The sequence below is a fragment of the Oryzias latipes genome, chromosome 7 (genome assembly GCF_002234675.1).
Source record: "Oryzias latipes chromosome 7, ASM223467v1".
Lineage (NCBI taxonomy): Eukaryota > Metazoa > Chordata > Actinopteri > Beloniformes > Adrianichthyidae > Oryzias > Oryzias latipes.
Genome location: NC_019865.2, coordinates 26362084 through 26380202, shown reverse-complemented (window position 1 = coordinate 26380202; position 18119 = coordinate 26362084). Strand labels below are relative to the sequence as shown.

Genomic DNA, 18119 nt, shown 5'->3' with positions numbered 1-18119 from the left:
GAGATGACATCATGAAATGGGTGGTGTCCACAAGGACGCGAGGCGGAGCGTCAGAGGTCAAGTTGTCTAACTTCCAACTAACTTCATTAACTTCATTAAAAACAGTTCTTTAGTGTGCCAAATGTCATATTATCATGTATATGAATGTAGCTTACTCTGAAAGACTTAATATATAGGCCCTTTAATGTATAGTTATGAATAATTCTTATCATTTTTTCTTTAAAGTAATTCATTTTGTATTGGGCAAAACGCTGTTTACTGTTAGCTTTAAATATATTTCAATAAATATAGGAACGAGTATCATATTTATCAATGATCGTTCAACCTTTGTTCATTATAAATCATGATGGTGAGCAAAAAGTGTTTTGCCAAACCAAACAGAATTGATTTGGGATGAAAATTTGACAAATTAATCTCATCTTAAACGTATTAATTTGTGAATCAAAATGTAATTGACAGTGTTGTTATTGAGACACTCATCCCTAAAAGGAAATCTGGATTTCTTGATTTTCAATTGAACCTCACCTGAAATTTGAGAAATTCCCCTGCGCAGTAACCTGTGTGACTTTGAGCAATTATATATGTTGGTGTAAGTAGAGTTATACACTCAAATGATGCACGGAATAAATGAACTTAAACAAACTGGACATTTACCAAGTAAAAATGATTCTCCTTTAGTTGTTTTATGCAAGGCACCAACATGCCTGTTTCTGCTTGTAACATGCAGAAACACTGGTGTTTGATAAATATGAGATAATTATTGATAATTAATCACCATCACTGTTAAGATGTTACACTTAAATGTCCTGAATTTCATTTTCTGTCTGTTTTTTATAGTAAAAAGATTTAAGGCCACTAAAAATATCTATTTCTTGACAACTTCTTCATACATTCCTTCTGATTTTTTCTGAGACACAATCAGACCCACTAACAGTGAAACTAAATGCTGAATAGTATCTAACTGTTCTAAATGTCCAAACACTGACGATCTGTATGGTGAAGAATCCCTTCCTACCCTGAACATACATATACTTTGGATGACTTGAATTCCTTGCTAAATCCTTCTTCTTAAGTGTGTTTTTTTCTTTAAAAAAATGTCCAGTATTTTCACATTTAGAAACAAACAACCAGCAACGTTCCAACATGAGTGCTAATTAAAGAACAACACTGTAAGACTTTGAGAAAGACCGGAACACACCCTGATTTGATGGTCGTCTTTATGTGGGAACAAGAATCTGTTTTTTCCCCAACTTCCTTAAACACTAAAGGCCTGTTCACACCGGGACGATTTTCGCCGACGTTGAACGCCTCGTGACAAAAACAAAAACAAAGGGCACCAATGAGAGTGTGCAAACCGACGCGAAAAAACGCCACGCGCCAAAGCGTCAAAAAAAAAAAAACGCCTCGGGTTCGTTTTTTTTTTTCCGACGCGTCGCGTCGAAATCTATTCGACCAATGAGAATGGCGCTTTTGCACACGTGTCTGGAGCTTCTGAAGTTACAGTAAAACACAACTTGGAGGCGCTCAAACACAAAACTGCCTTGCTGAGCACACATACCAGCGAAGAAGATAGACGCCAAGTAGCGTCTACACTGCCGCGAAGCAATAATGACGGACATTCTAAAATATCCCCGAACCAAGCACCAGTTGGAGCTACTGGTGCCTGAAATATTCATGTTTTCTTTGTATTATTCTGACAAGCGCGTAAATACTTGCTCTCTTCTTCTGAGTGAAAAGCGACTTTAAGAAGCGTAAAGTTGCGCAGCGCCACCTTGTGTACAGGAGTATTTCTGTTTACATTAAGCGCCATCTAATGTCAGGGGATGAAATTGCATGTTCACTCGGCTCATCGTCAGCGAAAATCGCCTGGGTGTGAACACAAAAAACGTGGCGAAAAACGCTGGCGAATAACGCCTGGCGAATATTCGTCCCGGTGTGTACGGGCCTTTACAAGTGATCCTAATGAAGTGTCCCTTTGTCAATATGCAACTGGAGCTTAAAGAAAACTGAAATTCTGTCCACTCTGAACTAAAAATGTGTCGTTTCTCAGCAACTAAAAATCTCATGCAAAGTCAGTGACGGTAGTTTTTCTCCTGGCCGTCTCCTGTTCCGATTTCAAACCTCACAGACAATTCAAGATTGTGCATACAGTTAGTTTTGCTCAGTAGATTTTACAAGAGTGTAACAGATGAAGCAAAGTAAAGGGTGAAGAGCCTCCTGCTGTCCCAGACGGAAGTACATTCTTCCAAAAACATCTGTTCCTGCAGCTGATGATACCTGAGCACACAGCACATGAGCAGTAGATGCTGTGGGACTTGTGCTGGGTTGAGAAGGGCTGGGCAGTCGGAGCGAAGGCACGCCAGGAAAGCCCGGGTTCTCCTGGAGCGGTCCTCGCTGGCGCGACCCAGCCACAGGCGCCGGAGGTTGGGGCAGGTCCACTCTCGGAAACACAGAGCAGGAACCAGCTCTGGAGTCAGGGCAGACTTGGCCTTCCCGCTGCTCCACTCTTTGACGATCACGGGAGGAACTGTGACACGGATGAATTCATGAAAGGCATGTCTCCATGAAAGAGTTAAGGTCCTTTTTTTATTTAAACAGACCATTTTTTTTGTCTGTTGAGAACAACTGCACCAGATGTGGTTTTTATTGATTCCAATTTGTGCTTTTTTTAACTACAAAAAGTATATTTCTAAATATTTTAGGCGTTTTAACTTTCTAAAAGATAAAATAAAAGAATTTCACATCAACTTATTTCTGTTTTGTTGTATATTATTTTATTTTTCTTGCAAAAACAGAGAAACTCTTATGTTGATGTCAGTGAAGTAGAGGAGAAGCTTCTCTTGAGTCAAACTACACTAACTTTCCACTTTTCCATGCAGGTTCTTACCAGTTAGTGAAATGCTGGGGTGTCTGTTAATATTGTTTGATCATACTTCACAATTTAAGCATTTATGATAGTTGGTTCCAACTGTCATATCATATTGTGAGAGGCCTGTGTACTTTCATTGTAGCTGGGACGTTTTTGTAAAGACAGGAAACAGTTTATAACAATACAGTCTTGGACATATAGCAACAGGTTTGATATTTTGTCATAATTTGTAACAATATTTATGGATTTATACATTCTAGAACTTAAATATTCAGGAGCCTTATGGATAAAAGTTTGTTAAAAAAAACACTTGCTGAAATAGCGAATAATAAAGGAACCCTCTTTTCTACATTAGCTTTTGTCATGTGATGATCGGCAGCAAGTAACGGAAAATATGTGTGTGTGTGTGTGTGTATATATATGTATATATATATCTATATAAAATATAAACCAATCAATCAAACATGAAATGGTCTTGTTTATACTACCTAAATATATTTTGTTAACCTAATGTGCATTTTGAGACACTTGTTATGGGTTTTGTTAAATTTTCTGTAAATTAATAGTTCATAACAGAATCACAGATGATGATCATGTACAAATATTTTTTAAAGTTTATTTAAATCAAAGTTTTTTTTTAATTCTAAAGCCAATCCTCTGTATTCGCTCATTTTAACAGGTCATCAGCCTTTAGGAAGCCAAACTGTTTTGGCTTCGCATCCTTTTTTCAGTTAATGTCATTTTAAAATGTACAACTAGATTTTGTTGTGAGGAATTGATCCTCCCATTAAAGCTGAAGCCCCCCCCCTCAGTGTTTAAACAGTGCAGTGATTGTTTATATTTTCTAACGTAAAAGTGCTTCTGCACAAAGTCTACCTTCATCAGTTAGTGGAGTTTCTTTGGCTCACTGCCTTCCCACCTCTCATCCTCCCAGCACTGAAGTGTGATTCACACAGTTTGCTGTGACTAAGCCCTGGTCATGTCGTGTTTCAGTCATGGACCAGATTAACAGAGGACATACTGGTGCTGAAGGTGAAGCTTAGCTACCATTTCCATTCACATCTGAAGTGGTTCTCCTCATCTGTACATTTATTCAAGTCACACACCTTCTAGGGGAGTCCTTTTGCGCAGGGCGAGCCTCTCCAGGCGACGGTGGGTTTCAGCCAAGCTAAAAAGAACGCCATAGGCGTACTGTCTGGCAGCACGGAACAGCAGAGAGGCAGGAGGCAGCTCAGAGTTACACTCGTCCTCTATACACACTGGCATCTTCATCTCCCCCTGAGTGATGAGGAGATGGAAAGAGAAGAAAGGAGGAAACAGGAAAGGAGACAAACAGTTTAAACAAGGCCATTTCTTTTCTTTATGATATTTTCCTTTTAAAATCCCATCAAACTTATTTTCATTTAATTATTGAAAATTGGGTTTCACACTGCTTTTCCCTTAATTTTCTTTTACACCTAATGAAATGTTCTAGAATAGAGAACATTGGCAAAGGGACAAATACCAACTAAAAGACATGTATCCCTAGTTTTTATGGTTTATCCCACAAACATTAATTTGGCAAAATAGTTTACCTTGGTCAGAATGTGGTAAATCTGGGGGTACATCAGTCCTCTTCTGTGTCTGTGTTCGGCTACACGAAGAACCTCAGCACTGACCTGAAATGTAAGATTAAAAATAAAAAAAAAGAGGGGGGGGGGGTATTTTAGAAAAAGAAAATCTAGTATTCGGGTCTGGACTGACAAGTCAAGCTACGTAACAGATCTGTTGACATGTAAACATAAATCCATCTGGAGCAAGTTAACTAACTAGTCCTCAACAGAGGCACGAGTCCACACTAATTGGACCAGGTGAGGCTCACCTGAGGCAGTGGGGGTGTGGTTATGTCCATGTGACTGCGTGTCGCCATCGACAACAGTGACGGAATGTTTGAGCTGCTCCCGTTGCCTTGGGAACCGTCGGCAGAGGTTGAGCCCCCTCTTCCGGCAGGTTCCTCCCACCGGGAGGGCTTGTCTGTCAAATGGCTGATGAGAAAGTGGAATTAGCAGGAGAGCAGCAGTGAAAGAAATGACAAAACAATCTGCAAAAAGATTTATTTAAAAAGCTAAACTGTACGTTAGGGTTGTGCCGATGGACGACCATCATCGTCCATCGTGATGGGTGACTGACATCCCGATGGAGAGACCACCATCGTGATGCCACGCCCCCGCCACGTTGCGAGTCGACACCATAAGCCGCGGTTACATGTACAAAATATCTTGATGGGATCAATGGTCGGATTAGAATCCAACCGTGTTCATGGGCCCAGAAAAATGTTTTCAGAATATAAAAACGTTCACTAAGGTCACACTATCAGTCGGAATAAATCATTCGCACATGCGCAGTAGGGTTTGAAAAACGGAAGGGGGGGGAAATTCCGCCGAGCGGCTTTTTTTCCCCAAAAACTTTATTGAATGTAACAATTCAATACAAAACGATGTTAAACAGCGCCAAGCGGCATTATTCATTGACATGCCAGCTCGGTAAAATACGAGACGATCTTCTAAACGTGCTTTTAATAATGTTACGGTTATTATGAAACACCTGTTCGCTCATCATTTGAATTTTAATCCGTGTGATCAGTGCTTTTTCTGGACGGAGCCGGAAAGAAGCAAGGATTAGTAGTATGCTAACACGGGCTAACAACATTAGCTTTGGGTGGCGCTGCACGTAAACATGTGGGAATAACATCAGCCTTTATTTAGTCGGGACACAACTGGAAACACAAATCCACGTCATTGTTTGACTGTTTTCTAAGGACTGAGCGACATTTCTGCTTTGAAGCTCAAACCCCTGTGTGTGCTGACGATCCGAGCTGTGCTCAGACACACTTTTAGACCCGGTTCTGAGTTCGGTAGCTCGTAGCCTCGTACCCCTAGAGGGACGGATCGCAGTCTTAAATCTCCCACACATACCGCTCATGTAAAAAAGCACCCCCCCCCCCCTTCCCCTCAAACACAAAGCTGGAAGTCCGCGCTCCGCCAGTCCACTTCACTAGTTAAGTGCGGGAGCGGACCACTTCTTTTCTATTTTGTTTGTTACTTTTTTTGTTAAAGTCACTTCCCTCAGTTTATACTGGATCATCGCAGATTAGTCATTAGTTGGGAAATAAAATAAAAAAAGTAAAATAACGAATAGCAGTTGTATAAGAACGAAAAATGTAAATCGATGGATCATTCGATAGATGGACGGTTCCACAAAACTGGATGTATTTAAAGTGTTTACTTCTTTAAATGATCATTGCACCTAACAGTTAATGAAAACCAAAAATGTTTTCTCAAACAGAGTTCATAAAAAATTAATTGAAATTAAAAAATGTATATTTTCTGAAAGCAAAAAAAATTAGCATTGGTTTGATTAAGTGAAGATGTTTACATCTCTTATTGTGAAATGTTGTCAATTAGAAAAGGAGGAATTACACTGACCAAAAATATAAACGCAACACTTCTTATTGCTCCCATTTTTTAATGGTATGAACTCAAAGATGTGAAACATTTTCCACATACACAAAATAACCAGTTCTCTGAAATATTGTTCACAAATCGGTCTAAATCTGTGATAGTGAGCAGAGAGAGTGGCCTTTTCTTGTGGCCAGTCTAAGGCACACCTGTGCAATAATCATGCTGTGTAATCAGCATCTTGATATGGCACACCTGTGAGGTGGGATGGATTGTCTTGGCAAAGGAGAAGTGCTCACTATCACAGATTTAGACCGATTTGTGAACAATATTTCAGAGAACTGGTTAATTTGTGTATGTGGAAAATGTTTCACATCTTTGAGTTCATACCATTAAAAAATGGAAGCAATAACAAAAGTGTTGCGTTTATATTTTTGGTCAGTGTTGAAATGATTTGGCATAATGAGATTCTTCAATGAACCCGTCACAGTTTCTTCCGCCCGTCTGTCTTGGCGTTTCCTGTTAGGTGTTTGGCTGATCATAAAGAGCTGAAAGCTTACTTTGCGTTGGTGTCGTTGGGCTCCTCTCCATCTGATGACGAGGAAGGAGACGGAGAAGGACCAGGCTGGGTGCTGGTGTGATGGTTTGGTAATCGACTACCCCCCTGTGTGGAATCATATGGGGCTGACCAGTCAGAGAAGCCCATCTTTCCTGTCAGTGTGTCATTGAAGTCCTGGGATGGCGGCGGGGGGGCCTGAAACAGAGCGGCGGGGCCAGGTCCAAAGGGAGCGTTCTGAAAGGGAGGCTTTAACCCTGGAACCTGGGGGGGAAGGAACTGGGTTTGGCAAGAGGAGTGGGAATGTGTCGAAGAAGGAAGAAAAACACAAAAAGGGGAGAGGTGAGGGGATGGCATTCTTTAAGCATCAGGAGAAAAGATGTGACAAAATCCACAGCAAACAGCTCAAGTATCCACTTCCCTGCAGGTGTGCCATGAACACACAGTAGAGGTAAGATCTTAAGCCCGAGCCCGAGTCAGAACCCGACCGGGTCGGGCTGGGCTTCTCTCTCGCTGACATTTTTAATAAATATATTGTAATGGCTGCAAAGAAGCTCCTTAGACGGGCGGTTGTCAAACAGCTCTTTATTAATCCTGTATGTCAGAACGGTTACCGCACGAACCGAAAGGCACAGCCAGCTTCTTCTTACTCAGAGGGAGAACGTTCACCGAACGCACATACACAGGTAGACCCCGCCCCCTCTATCCCACCAGTCACCAGCCCGCCGTTGATTGACATACACTGTGGTCCAGCAACTGGCAGAAAGAGGGGGGCGCCGGCCACCTGCAGCTCTGCGCACGTGTCGTGAATGTAATCTTCCCTCCGCAAGCCCGCATCTATTTTGTTTAGGTATCCCCGATTATGGAGCAGCAAGAAGTCAAGGATAAACTTAAGACAGGGGAACTGAAAAGGCAAACGTGCACCGCGGCTGCAGAATTTCTCCGCATTAAGCGAGTGCGCATCAAGATCTCTCTTTCACTCTGTTTGTCTGGCCTCTTATTCTGTGTTCCAGTGTTATTTCATTGTGCAAATGCATTTATCATGATCATAAAAATATGTTGATTATTTTAACCTTAAATCTTGCCTTTTCTTTCTGCCAAAAATACTATGCGATAAATTGAAATTTCGGGTTTGCTTCGGGCTTGGGCCTGCAAATCAAGTTAATTGGTCGGGTTCTGGCCGGGTTGGGCTTTAATGCCCGCGGGCCTGTGTCGGGTCGGGCTGGATTTTTTAGGCCCGATCTTACCTCTAACACACAGCAGGTCAGAACTGAAGGCGAACACATCTACCTGATTCTTTCCAGGCTGTATGGGTCCCATGTGGCCAGGTGGTCCCCCAAAAGGAGTGGGTCCAAACCCAGGTACTGAGCACAAAGAGAGCCATAAGAATTGTTAATATTTGGGGGGAAAAAGGCGGTTGTCCTTTTTTGGAACTGTTTAGTACTCACAGATAAAGGAGGAGGGCCCCATGTTGGGCGAGCGTGGTTTGGAGGCAGCTGAGAAGTAGTCCACAGCTTTCTTGAATCGCTCTACTTTGTCCTCTGTGCGCGACTGCAAAGGAAGAAGACTTTCACTTAAAGCCGTACGTATGGAACCAGAGAACTGTCAACGAGTTTGTCTACAGCAAGGACAACAGAGAGAAATGACGTGCAGATTCTTTACCATGTCTGGAAAATAAGTTACTACAAACTTAAAGTACTTTTAAAATAAATAAATACCAAAGAGCTAGAGCAACTGACCTGTGTAATATAAAAAAAAACACCCAAAATATTAAGTTTAAAGACGCATAAAATCCACAGGCATAAGAAAAAGAAGAAGCTGACAATGTGAATAAAACATTAAAATGACAAAGACCAATACATTAGGTAACTGGCTTTTGTTAAAAAGGGATGAAAGAAAAAAACCTTTGGTATTAAATTTTGTTAAAGATTTGTCTGGATCTTTTATGATATACTAATAAATGAAATGAACATTTCCGTCAACCCTTTTCCAACTTTTAGATTCCAGACTAGACCTGCACAATAAATTTAGCACTATCGCGATATCAAGCTACGCAATACGCATATCACAAATATCACAATAAATGGTTACCTTAAATGTGCTACAACAGCCTTATGGCAGTTTAAACTATTTAATGAATCAAATAAATATCTTTATTCATTTGACCAATCGGATGAAGCCCTTTCATGTTAGATGTTGGCCTATGTAGACGAGGGTCATTTGGAGTATAATTTAAGTTATGTTGACTCTTATCTAAATTAAACTGCTGCAGTGAAATGGAAATGATGTGTTTGGTTGTTTTGCTATTTGTTCATGCATCGCAAGTTACATTTTCATCGCAACATTGATCACTAATATCCCAAATCACGAGTTTCCATCATTCCAGACCAGCACAGAATCTTTTCTAATATCTAATTTGATTGAGAGAGATTATGTGTTAATAATTTGGAAATAAAGTGATCCATCAGGATTGCACTAAAATGATTCTCTTCATAGATTCATGCTCTAGATATTAGTTTAACTGAGCTAGTAACTTTGGCTAATATGGTTCTCGTTACTAAAGATTACTCAATGGATGGATTTCCAGTCCCACGAACCAACCGGATCCATCTGTCAGAGGCGTGTGGTTAATCGAATCGACCTAAAGTATTAGAAAATTAGAAAATCGTTTTAAAATGTAATCGATTATATGGATATTGGAAAATGCTGTGTGGATTAAAGCATGGTAGGTTTATTTTACTATAACATAAAAAGGACCAGGTGAATCACAGCGGACAACACACACATGTCAGCAAAAAATGATCACGCCATCATTCCAGTTCAATAAACCCTAGTTACTAGTAAAGCTCAATTGTTCATTACCATAGAAGCATGGGGAAGACTTTAAGAAGCCACGCCATGGTGGAAAAACACGTCTTCACATTCTGACTTTCCTGGATTAGACCAAACAAGGCCATCAACCTCCTAGCTGTCAGAGGTTTTTAAGGTTGCGTCTGGAGAGAATTGGTGGCGTTGATCGTCACTTCAAGTCATAAACGTGTTCGACAAACAAAGCACTTCCTGCTGCTGCTCCTTATTGCAGGACAGATGTAAGTAAGTGGTTTTGAAAGGAGGTTCTGGGCGATGTGCAGAGAAGACGTCCTGATTGCTGGTCTCACAGAACTGACATGACATGTGATGAGTAAAAAACACTTTGGATTAAAGCTATTGATTGTTCTGCTGTTCTCTACATGAATTTAACTCGCAAAAGATACAGAGCTTTGGTTGAGAATTCATGTGTTCAATTTATTGAATTGAACACATGAATAGTCATGAGACATAGTTGTCTCAACTGGCTTCATACCGGTAGTTGTATAAGAACATGAAATCAGTCCTAAAATACAGTAGGTAACTGCAAAACTAAACTAAACAGACTAGGCTAAAGACGGAAAGTGTTAAGACTTTCAGACGCTGACTCAAGCAAAACATCACCAGCTGTATAATTTTTCTGCATCAGCAAAAATGTGATAAAAAAAAACAACAACTGAGGAAACGAAGGAACAGCAGAGCATTAACACTTATCTGTTTAAATGCTTTCAAATGACAGGAAAAGGATTCTTTAAGCCTACCTGTGACTGTTTGAAAACATCTCTGGCGATGGCGTCGAGGTTTCCCAAATCCTTGATGGAGGAGACGTATTCTGAGACGGCTTTGATGACCACCTCACATGGCGGCAGCACCAGCTGATGGGCTCGCACCTGAAACAGCCAGACAAGAGTTATGCTGAGAGGGGGGCAATACGGTACAGCTATATTTTCTCTGTGTAAAAAACAGTCTGGCTTTAAACCGGTCCGCGATCACATGTAGGCGACACACGGAACAGCATGTTAGCATAGCATCATAGCAGTGTAACCGCACCGCTGTCTCCAAATCAACACTTTTATTCAACTTTCTGTTGCTGCTGTAAGTCCAACAGGTTTATCCTCCAGTTTTTCCTGGATCCTGTTAAAAGTCCTTACATGCTCCGCCGCTTCATCAGCTTAAACTGAAGCTACACGGAGGCAACTAGCAGAAGCTCCAGGGGTGGGGGGCACTTCTCGCGGCACGTGTGCATGTGTTTTTGTTTTCTCAGCCTCGTGGGAGTAGCAGCTATTTGCTTTGCTGCTGTTTTCACATCTGCGCTTAGCGAGAGACAAGCGGACTGACCACTCCGAAAAACGGGAGCGCAAAAAAGCAAGAGAGCTTGCTTTTTTTTCCCCAAAAAATAAATAGTGTAAAACATCGCCCAGCCCTGGGTACAGCAAATAGCAATAAGGGTCTAAAGTTATTTTGAAGTACACCTTATTTTAAATCAGCGGTAAAAACCTTTACACCTGCTTAAGATTTCACTTTTCTGAAAAATAAGATATAACAGAGTTCAGTACAGCGCCAATTTACAACTTTAGTCACCTCAAGATGTAAAGAATGACAGAAAAATGTCCCACCAGGCAAAACTACAATTAGAAATGATCCATCTGAATACATTGTTGTTCTGGAACGCTGGTACAGAACTCAATTTTCCATGCAAGTGCCTTTACTCTAAAAAAAAAAAGAGCTGATTTCACATCACAAGACCAAAAAGTGCAAATTACACAACCGGACTTAACCCTTCAGTGGTTGTTTTATTGTTATGATGAAGAGTCATCAGTGTGAAGGGCTTCATACGGCTCATTTCTTACGTTTTCACACATTTTTACCAACAAAACAGCATCAAAAGAAGTTGACGGAAACAGCCCTGTCACCATTTTTAGACATTTCTGAGCATGCTTGCAGCAAAACCACCAAAACAGGGATGTGCCGCATTCCCCAATCTATCTGTTCCTGCAGGATTAAAGTGCTGGAACAGTGCAGATGTCGAGTGTAAAGATAGAAAAGCTACAAGTTATGGAAAGAAGCACAGCGAAGCACAGCGAAGCACTGGTGCAAACACAGAATGGGAAACAAATCCAGTGTCTTCTTACAGATTTCTACAACATGCAGCAGACTCCAACAAATCCAAAAGCAGCAAGTACCTTAAGCGAAGAGAGCGGGTGTTCTGGTCCCAGCAGACTCCAGTGGAAGGCAGCCAGGTCCTCATCAGGCAGAATATGATTCCCTGCAACAAGAGAACCTCTTTAACTGATCTGCTAACCCAGCAAATGACAAAATGGAAGAAATTCTGGCTTAAAAAAAGACCAAAATAAGACACTAGTTTGATATATGTTTGAGTTGAGATGTATGTGTCTGTCCTCACCCAGCAAAGCAGCAAAGAGTGACAGGTGGTGTGTCTTCAGGCCGAGCTGCCTGGCAGCCTCAGACAGCAGGTACTGGTGTGTGGTCAGGTTTTTGCCATTCCAGCTCAGTTTGAGCGCATGGGAAGAAAAGTAGGCCGGTACGTTGCACAGAGCAAACTCGGAATCCTGAGCGATGAGGCCGGCAAACCCATAGTCCCTGTAAAGAGACAGCACTTCCTGGTGGTGGTCCTCTAAAGTCTGCACAACCTGAAGACAAGAATGAAAACTTAGGTTCAACGCAAAACTTGAAATGAATCATCTGTGAGACATCAATCTTGACTGATTATCCATAAATGTTGGCAGTCGAAAGGTCTGAAAACACATTTTAGGACCCCAGTTTTCTAGAGGTTTCAGAGTAAAACTGCAACAGCGGGCAAAAACCGTTCAAAAACGGACTATAATAAACCCAAACTCCACATGCAGATAACAGATTACAGATCCTGACATGATACTCGTCGACTGCTTCTTCATGGCTGCTCACACTTTCTTTTGGTTGAGGGGAAAAACAGCTGCGTCAGTTCATCTCCTACTGAGGATGCATTAAAACACGTTACAGTCTACTGGTATTTAAATGTGGGAGAAAATATTATTTGGTTTGATGCTCAGATATTCTTTGTTCAAATCAAATAAAAAAAAGTGGTTTTGTGTAAACCTTAATGGTCATTGAGGGAGTTTTTGTTGTTGGGGTGGCTCAGCCCCACTTAATGGCTGCCTTCAATAGATACTTTCCTGCAACCCAGTTTAGGCAGAAAACTTTTGTGAATTCTGAATAAAGAACATATACCAGAATATTTCAAACTGACAGTAAAACTGCAGCATCAAACTGAACAGATCAGAAACAGTGCCGCTGCATTCAAGTGGACTTCTGATGAGACGAGTCCCCTGAGAGCCTTTCTGAACTGCCACTTTATGAATCCAATTGTAATTAACTGATTAATGGTGGAATTATGCAGAATCTGATGAAGCCGGTTAACCAACAACCTGACAAAGGCGTCCTATGAATTAAATCAAGATGCCATGGCACAGTGACATCAGTTGACTGGGACTTCTGATCAGGTCATTTTAGTGCTAAAAGAGCAAGAATTAAAAATCCTACAGCAGAGGTTCATAAATGAAAACATGTTCATTTCCTTCACAGAGAAAACAACTGCAGAAGGAAATGACAGCTCTGCATGTGGACCTTCATGATTACAGTTATTAGTCACTTGTTTTTTTACACATCACAGTAAAAACCAGCACATCTGACCCAATTTATTAAAAGTAACGTTATCCAGTTAGTTAAAAGTGCAACATGGAGCAGAATAAAGATAATGATGAAAAAAGGGTTTGATGAGAGATTAGTTTGCACCGTTTCATGTTTAAGTGCAACAAACGGTGAAACTGAAAACCAGCTTTAACAGCAAGAAGAGTAAATTTCTAACAAACTTCTACAGCAAGACTTCAGGGGCTGCAAAATGTCCAAAGCAAAAGCTGCACAGATACAATCAGCACTGGGTTTATTTAGTGAAGGTGCAATACGAGCAGAGGTGAGACACCAGGAGCATCAAAACCAGCAATCTCTCTCTTTCTCTTTCTGTTTTTTTTTTTTTTTTTTACAATGCAACGTTGCAAAGCGTGCTAGCTTACATTATGCGTTGATAAAACTGAAAAAGCGACCACATAGCAGTTTTAAGTGGCAGGTTGTTGTTTTCAACATTTATTTTTTAGGAGATGCTGCATGGAAGAAGCTTTCAATTACACAGGCATGCAAGCACATGGAAAAGAAGACACAGAGGTTTAAAAAAATGGACAAAAGGGAAGTGATAAAGACACTGGTGCAGTTATGACCCCCCCCCCCCCCCCCCATGTCACAATCCCGTGTTCTTCTCTCCCTGAGATAAGACCAACAGCTTTTCTACTTTAATAAATAAAAGTGTATTATTGTCCAAACTAGTTTTTTTTTTAACATAAATTTTCATCCAACACAGGGGGCTGCAACCTTCAACACTTAAGGGCCATTCAGGCCAACCACACCCCGATCAGAGCCATAAAGTCCCAATTCACCCTTTAAAAAAGAAAACACTGATTTGCATTTATGTTATTGTTACCATTACAATATATATATAAATGAACTATTGCTTTTGGCATAAACAAAACATAATCATAAAGAGAAAGTAGATTTAGTAGTCTTTAATAGTTCAATATATGAAATGGTTTATATAACTTCTGACAAAGGTTCGTATGACTTCCTTTCAAAAATAAAACACACCCTGTGTGTGTGACAAAGGATCATCTCACTGTAGCTTATGTAGAAGTTAGTAGTGTAATGTCAGTAGTGTTAAAAAAAATAATAATTTTTAAAAAATAAAGTTTATTTTACCTATTGCAGTACGCCTCAACCAGAAATTTGTAACTCTTACAAACCCAAATTAAATCAGAGCTAATCAAGAGACCCCTACTGTATTTTTCAAACCATAAGCTGCACTTTAAATCCTTGAATTCTTCAAAAACAGAAAATCTGATTATTTGAGTTAAAGTCTTAGTTGTTTTTTTTTAAGTACTTGTTAAGAAAAACTTTGTACGTTTTCTTTAACCAAACAGAGAGCTACAAAGGAGAGGTAAAAGAGCCACATGTGGCTCCGAAGCCTCAGGCTGCAGACCCCTGAGCTAACAGAAGATCACATTGGATTTACAGTGGCACTATTTTACCATTGAGAAACACAGGGGGCCGAGAAATAATGATTCTTCTGAGCAGCTCTTTAACAATACATGAAAAGGTTCATCCAGTTTATGTTATGTAATAGTTAGGCTAGATTAGGTCATCTTGTGATGCCTACGGGATTCTTCGCCAGCAGCTGCTGACTAGTCAAACAAATCTGTTGCTCTGGATGCATTTCTCCTCCCTGCAGACCATCTACAGTGCATACATTACAACAGTCATCCCGATTAGCCAAACTAGGACTGAATCTGTGCAGAACAGCTAGTCCAAGCTGGGTTTCATGTCAGTGGAGGATAGTGGCAGCTTCATCTGCCCCCAAAACTGGAAGGAGTTAACTTAAAAAAAAAGGTGGTGAGTGATGTAAGCAGCTACCACGGCGTGTAGCATGACAGGGTAAATGTAAAGTGAACAGCCCCACACCAAAGCAAACTCACACACAGCCGATATATCACTTTTCTCACCCGCACTCGGAAGCGAAACATGGCGAGGCGGACGCAGTGGCTGAGGCAGGCCGGGGGCAGGAACCATGCCCGGGGAGGCGGGGTGGCCTTGCTGCTAACGTGGTTGACGATCAGCTGCGCCGTCTGTCTCTGGCCCTGCGCTCGCCGCGCCCACTCGGGCCAGCGCTCCTTCCCCAACGTGCCGTTGAACACCACGACCAGCTCCAGGCAGCCCTGGTACAAGCAGGCCTGAGACAGGGCGGCCAGGTAGCCCAGCATGGCGTTCCACTCGCCTCCGCACACCCAGTCCGTCTGGTAACCGCCGTACAGGCGCTGGAGGCTGGAGTCCGCGTCGATCAGGATCCTGGCAGGCGGAGGCGGGGGAGGCATGGGCCCAGGGTGATGTGGATGGTGGTGTGGGTGATGGTGGTGTGGGGGCTGACGGGCCGCCGTGCGGGCGAGCTTCAGGAGGTCCACCGGGACCGCGGCCCCGGGACACCGCTTCTCCAAGTATTCTTGAAAGCCCTGCACTCCCATGACGGTGTTGTTAAGCCGGTGTGTCTGGCCGGGAGCGGGGTCTAAGTACGTTCTGTACGCCGTGTTTGTAATGTTCTGTAGGGGAGACGGGAGCTAGCTGTGCACCTTAGGCAAGCTAACTCGTCTCCGATGTAGTGACAAAAAACTGTGGTTAAGTTCACGCCACAGAAGAAGCACGTAAAAAAGGCACCCGAGCCTGGAAAACTAGCGCACAAAATGTGCAATAGACTCTGACAATGCGAATTAATCCGAGTTACTGAAATGTCAATTTCTCAGTTTAGACGGTGGCTACTCGGTTTAGTGTCCATCCTTTGGGGTTTTTGGTTGGATGCCAGCAAAGGCCAGTGTTGCTTCCTACGACCAGAAAAAGTTCAACAGATTTCCTGCTCCCATAATTATTTAGCCTCGACGAGAGACCGGGTTTCGAATCGCATATGTCTGACAGCAACAAAAAAGCATGAATCGCGAAGGTGGATTTTGTTTGGAAATCGACATCAATGACACTTTTGCTGGTTAGTGCACGTTAGGATCCGTAATACTGCGTATTAGTCGGCGACCCACAGGCTGGATGGCCAGTTGGCGGACATAATGTTCTCACGAGAAGCTTGAAAATTCGTTCAGCGATTTTTTCTTCACATTTGTACCTCACGAGCTCTAAGAAGCTCCGGTGCTTTTCAAAATGGTTATTTGTTGCCTCCCCGCTGTCGGACTTTGTGTAAAAAAACAGTTAAGCATGTGCCTGGTAGTCTGGGTGGCTGTACTTATATTTGCTAACAGAGGTTAGCCGTTAGCTGCTGGCAGGGTCCCGGCGTGATGTGACGCGTCAACTCCCGAAGACAAGTCCGGGGCGGACACGACGCGGAATGAAATGGATGTTTGACGAAATAAAAGAAAAGTAACTAAAAGAAAATAAAAACAAAAGCCCGATGGTGCCTCCCTCGCTATCTTCCACACTCACGGCTGCATGTTGCAGAGGGGAACGTTACTTCCAAGCGACATCAGCCATCTTGCGACTTCCTCGCGGCCCAATACAGTGGGAGGGTGGTGAGGGAGGAGGCGGCATTTTCGTGGTGGATTTTGGGAAATGGAGTTGAAAAACGAAAAGCGGTCAACCAAAACCAGTTGTTTCGTTGAAGCGAAAAAATACAACTACCAGCACCAGTATAAAAAATGGTCTGAGGTTAAAAAGCAAGAGGGTAAAATGTATTTGATTGGTCTGCAAATAAATTAATACCAAATTCATTTATTTTTTCTTTGTAAAGACTACTAATCCCAGAATTGGTTTATTAAAGAAACCAAAAAGCAGATACAGAACATACATTTTTGGCATTGGACTTTAAGGTTTCTAAAAAAACTGCATTCTATTTAGTTTTGACTTATCATAAAATAGCATTTAGTAAAGAAAATTTTAGAGAAATTCAAAATGCGTTGGATGTAACAGGTTGGTTGGCGCCTTTCCAGCTGATTCAAATTTGTGTGAGTTTGTCGCCCTCTTGTGTTGAACTATATGATTGCAGGTAAACAGGTTTTCAAATTGTTGCACTCAATTAGCTTGCCGTCGTGATCAATAGGAAATTGTCGGTTAACAAACTGTGAACGGAGACTAGTTTTAAAAATTAACAAGAGATAAAAAGTACAACGTTCCACTGTATGGTACACTTTGAGAGTATGCATATTTTCAACTCAGAAATAAATCCCCCAAAATGTAGGAGAAATCTTTGTAACCCTGCATCCATGTATATAACATTTAGTTTAAAGAAGTAGTAAATTAACAGCCTCTAAATCAACAACATGGGTGCTCTCACCACAGTTTTCTACACCTTTCCTTTAATTCACTTTTACCACCTGAAACCTCGCACACGCCTCTCCACCTCTTTTCCCAACTCTCTGTTGTTCTGGACTCTTGATCCAAACGTTTTGAAAGTACTCTACCCTTTTCACCTCTGATCCCTGTAACTTCAACTTGATTCCTTCTCATTTATACACAGAATGAATGGAGTAGCTAGAAATTCTAACAGAAATCTACACGTAGCAAATAACCTTAAGGTGAGCAAAAATAAATCCAAGCTCCGACAGGATTGGATCTGTGATGAGCCGTAGTGTTTGCCACATCCTCACTACTGCATTGTGGTTCTGGGCTGACCATTGGTCACTGTTTTCCTCTGCGGTTCTGTTGACCCTAGAACATGTGCCTGAATGAGTGTTGACTAGATGTCATTGAAAATTGAGAGTTCTTAAGGGCCAGCAACCTGAGGTTCTAGATACACATGCAGCTCTTTCATCCCTCCATT

General features: G+C 41.7%; 1 protein-coding gene across 1 annotated transcript in view; it reads right to left on the bottom strand.

Annotated features, from left to right (window-relative positions):
• Positions 1-16872, bottom strand: part of fam120c (family with sequence similarity 120C) — a 29052-nt gene extending 12180 nt beyond the window's left edge. The window contains exons 1-11 of the mRNA XM_023956934.1: positions 15313-16872; positions 12114-12360; positions 11893-11975; positions 10471-10599; positions 8311-8413; positions 8153-8226; positions 6867-7141; positions 4731-4893; positions 4444-4527; positions 3976-4147; positions 2278-2527 (exon numbers count right to left, since the gene is read on the bottom strand). Coding sequence (XP_023812702.1) covers positions 2278-2527; positions 3976-4147; positions 4444-4527; positions 4731-4893; positions 6867-7141; positions 8153-8226; positions 8311-8413; positions 10471-10599; positions 11893-11975; positions 12114-12360; positions 15313-15828 — 2096 coding nt within the window. The 5' untranslated portion in view covers positions 15829-16872. The remainder of the gene's footprint in view (positions 1-2277; positions 2528-3975; positions 4148-4443; positions 4528-4730; positions 4894-6866; positions 7142-8152; positions 8227-8310; positions 8414-10470; positions 10600-11892; positions 11976-12113; positions 12361-15312) is intronic.
• Positions 16873-18119: the final 1247 nt, after the last annotated feature.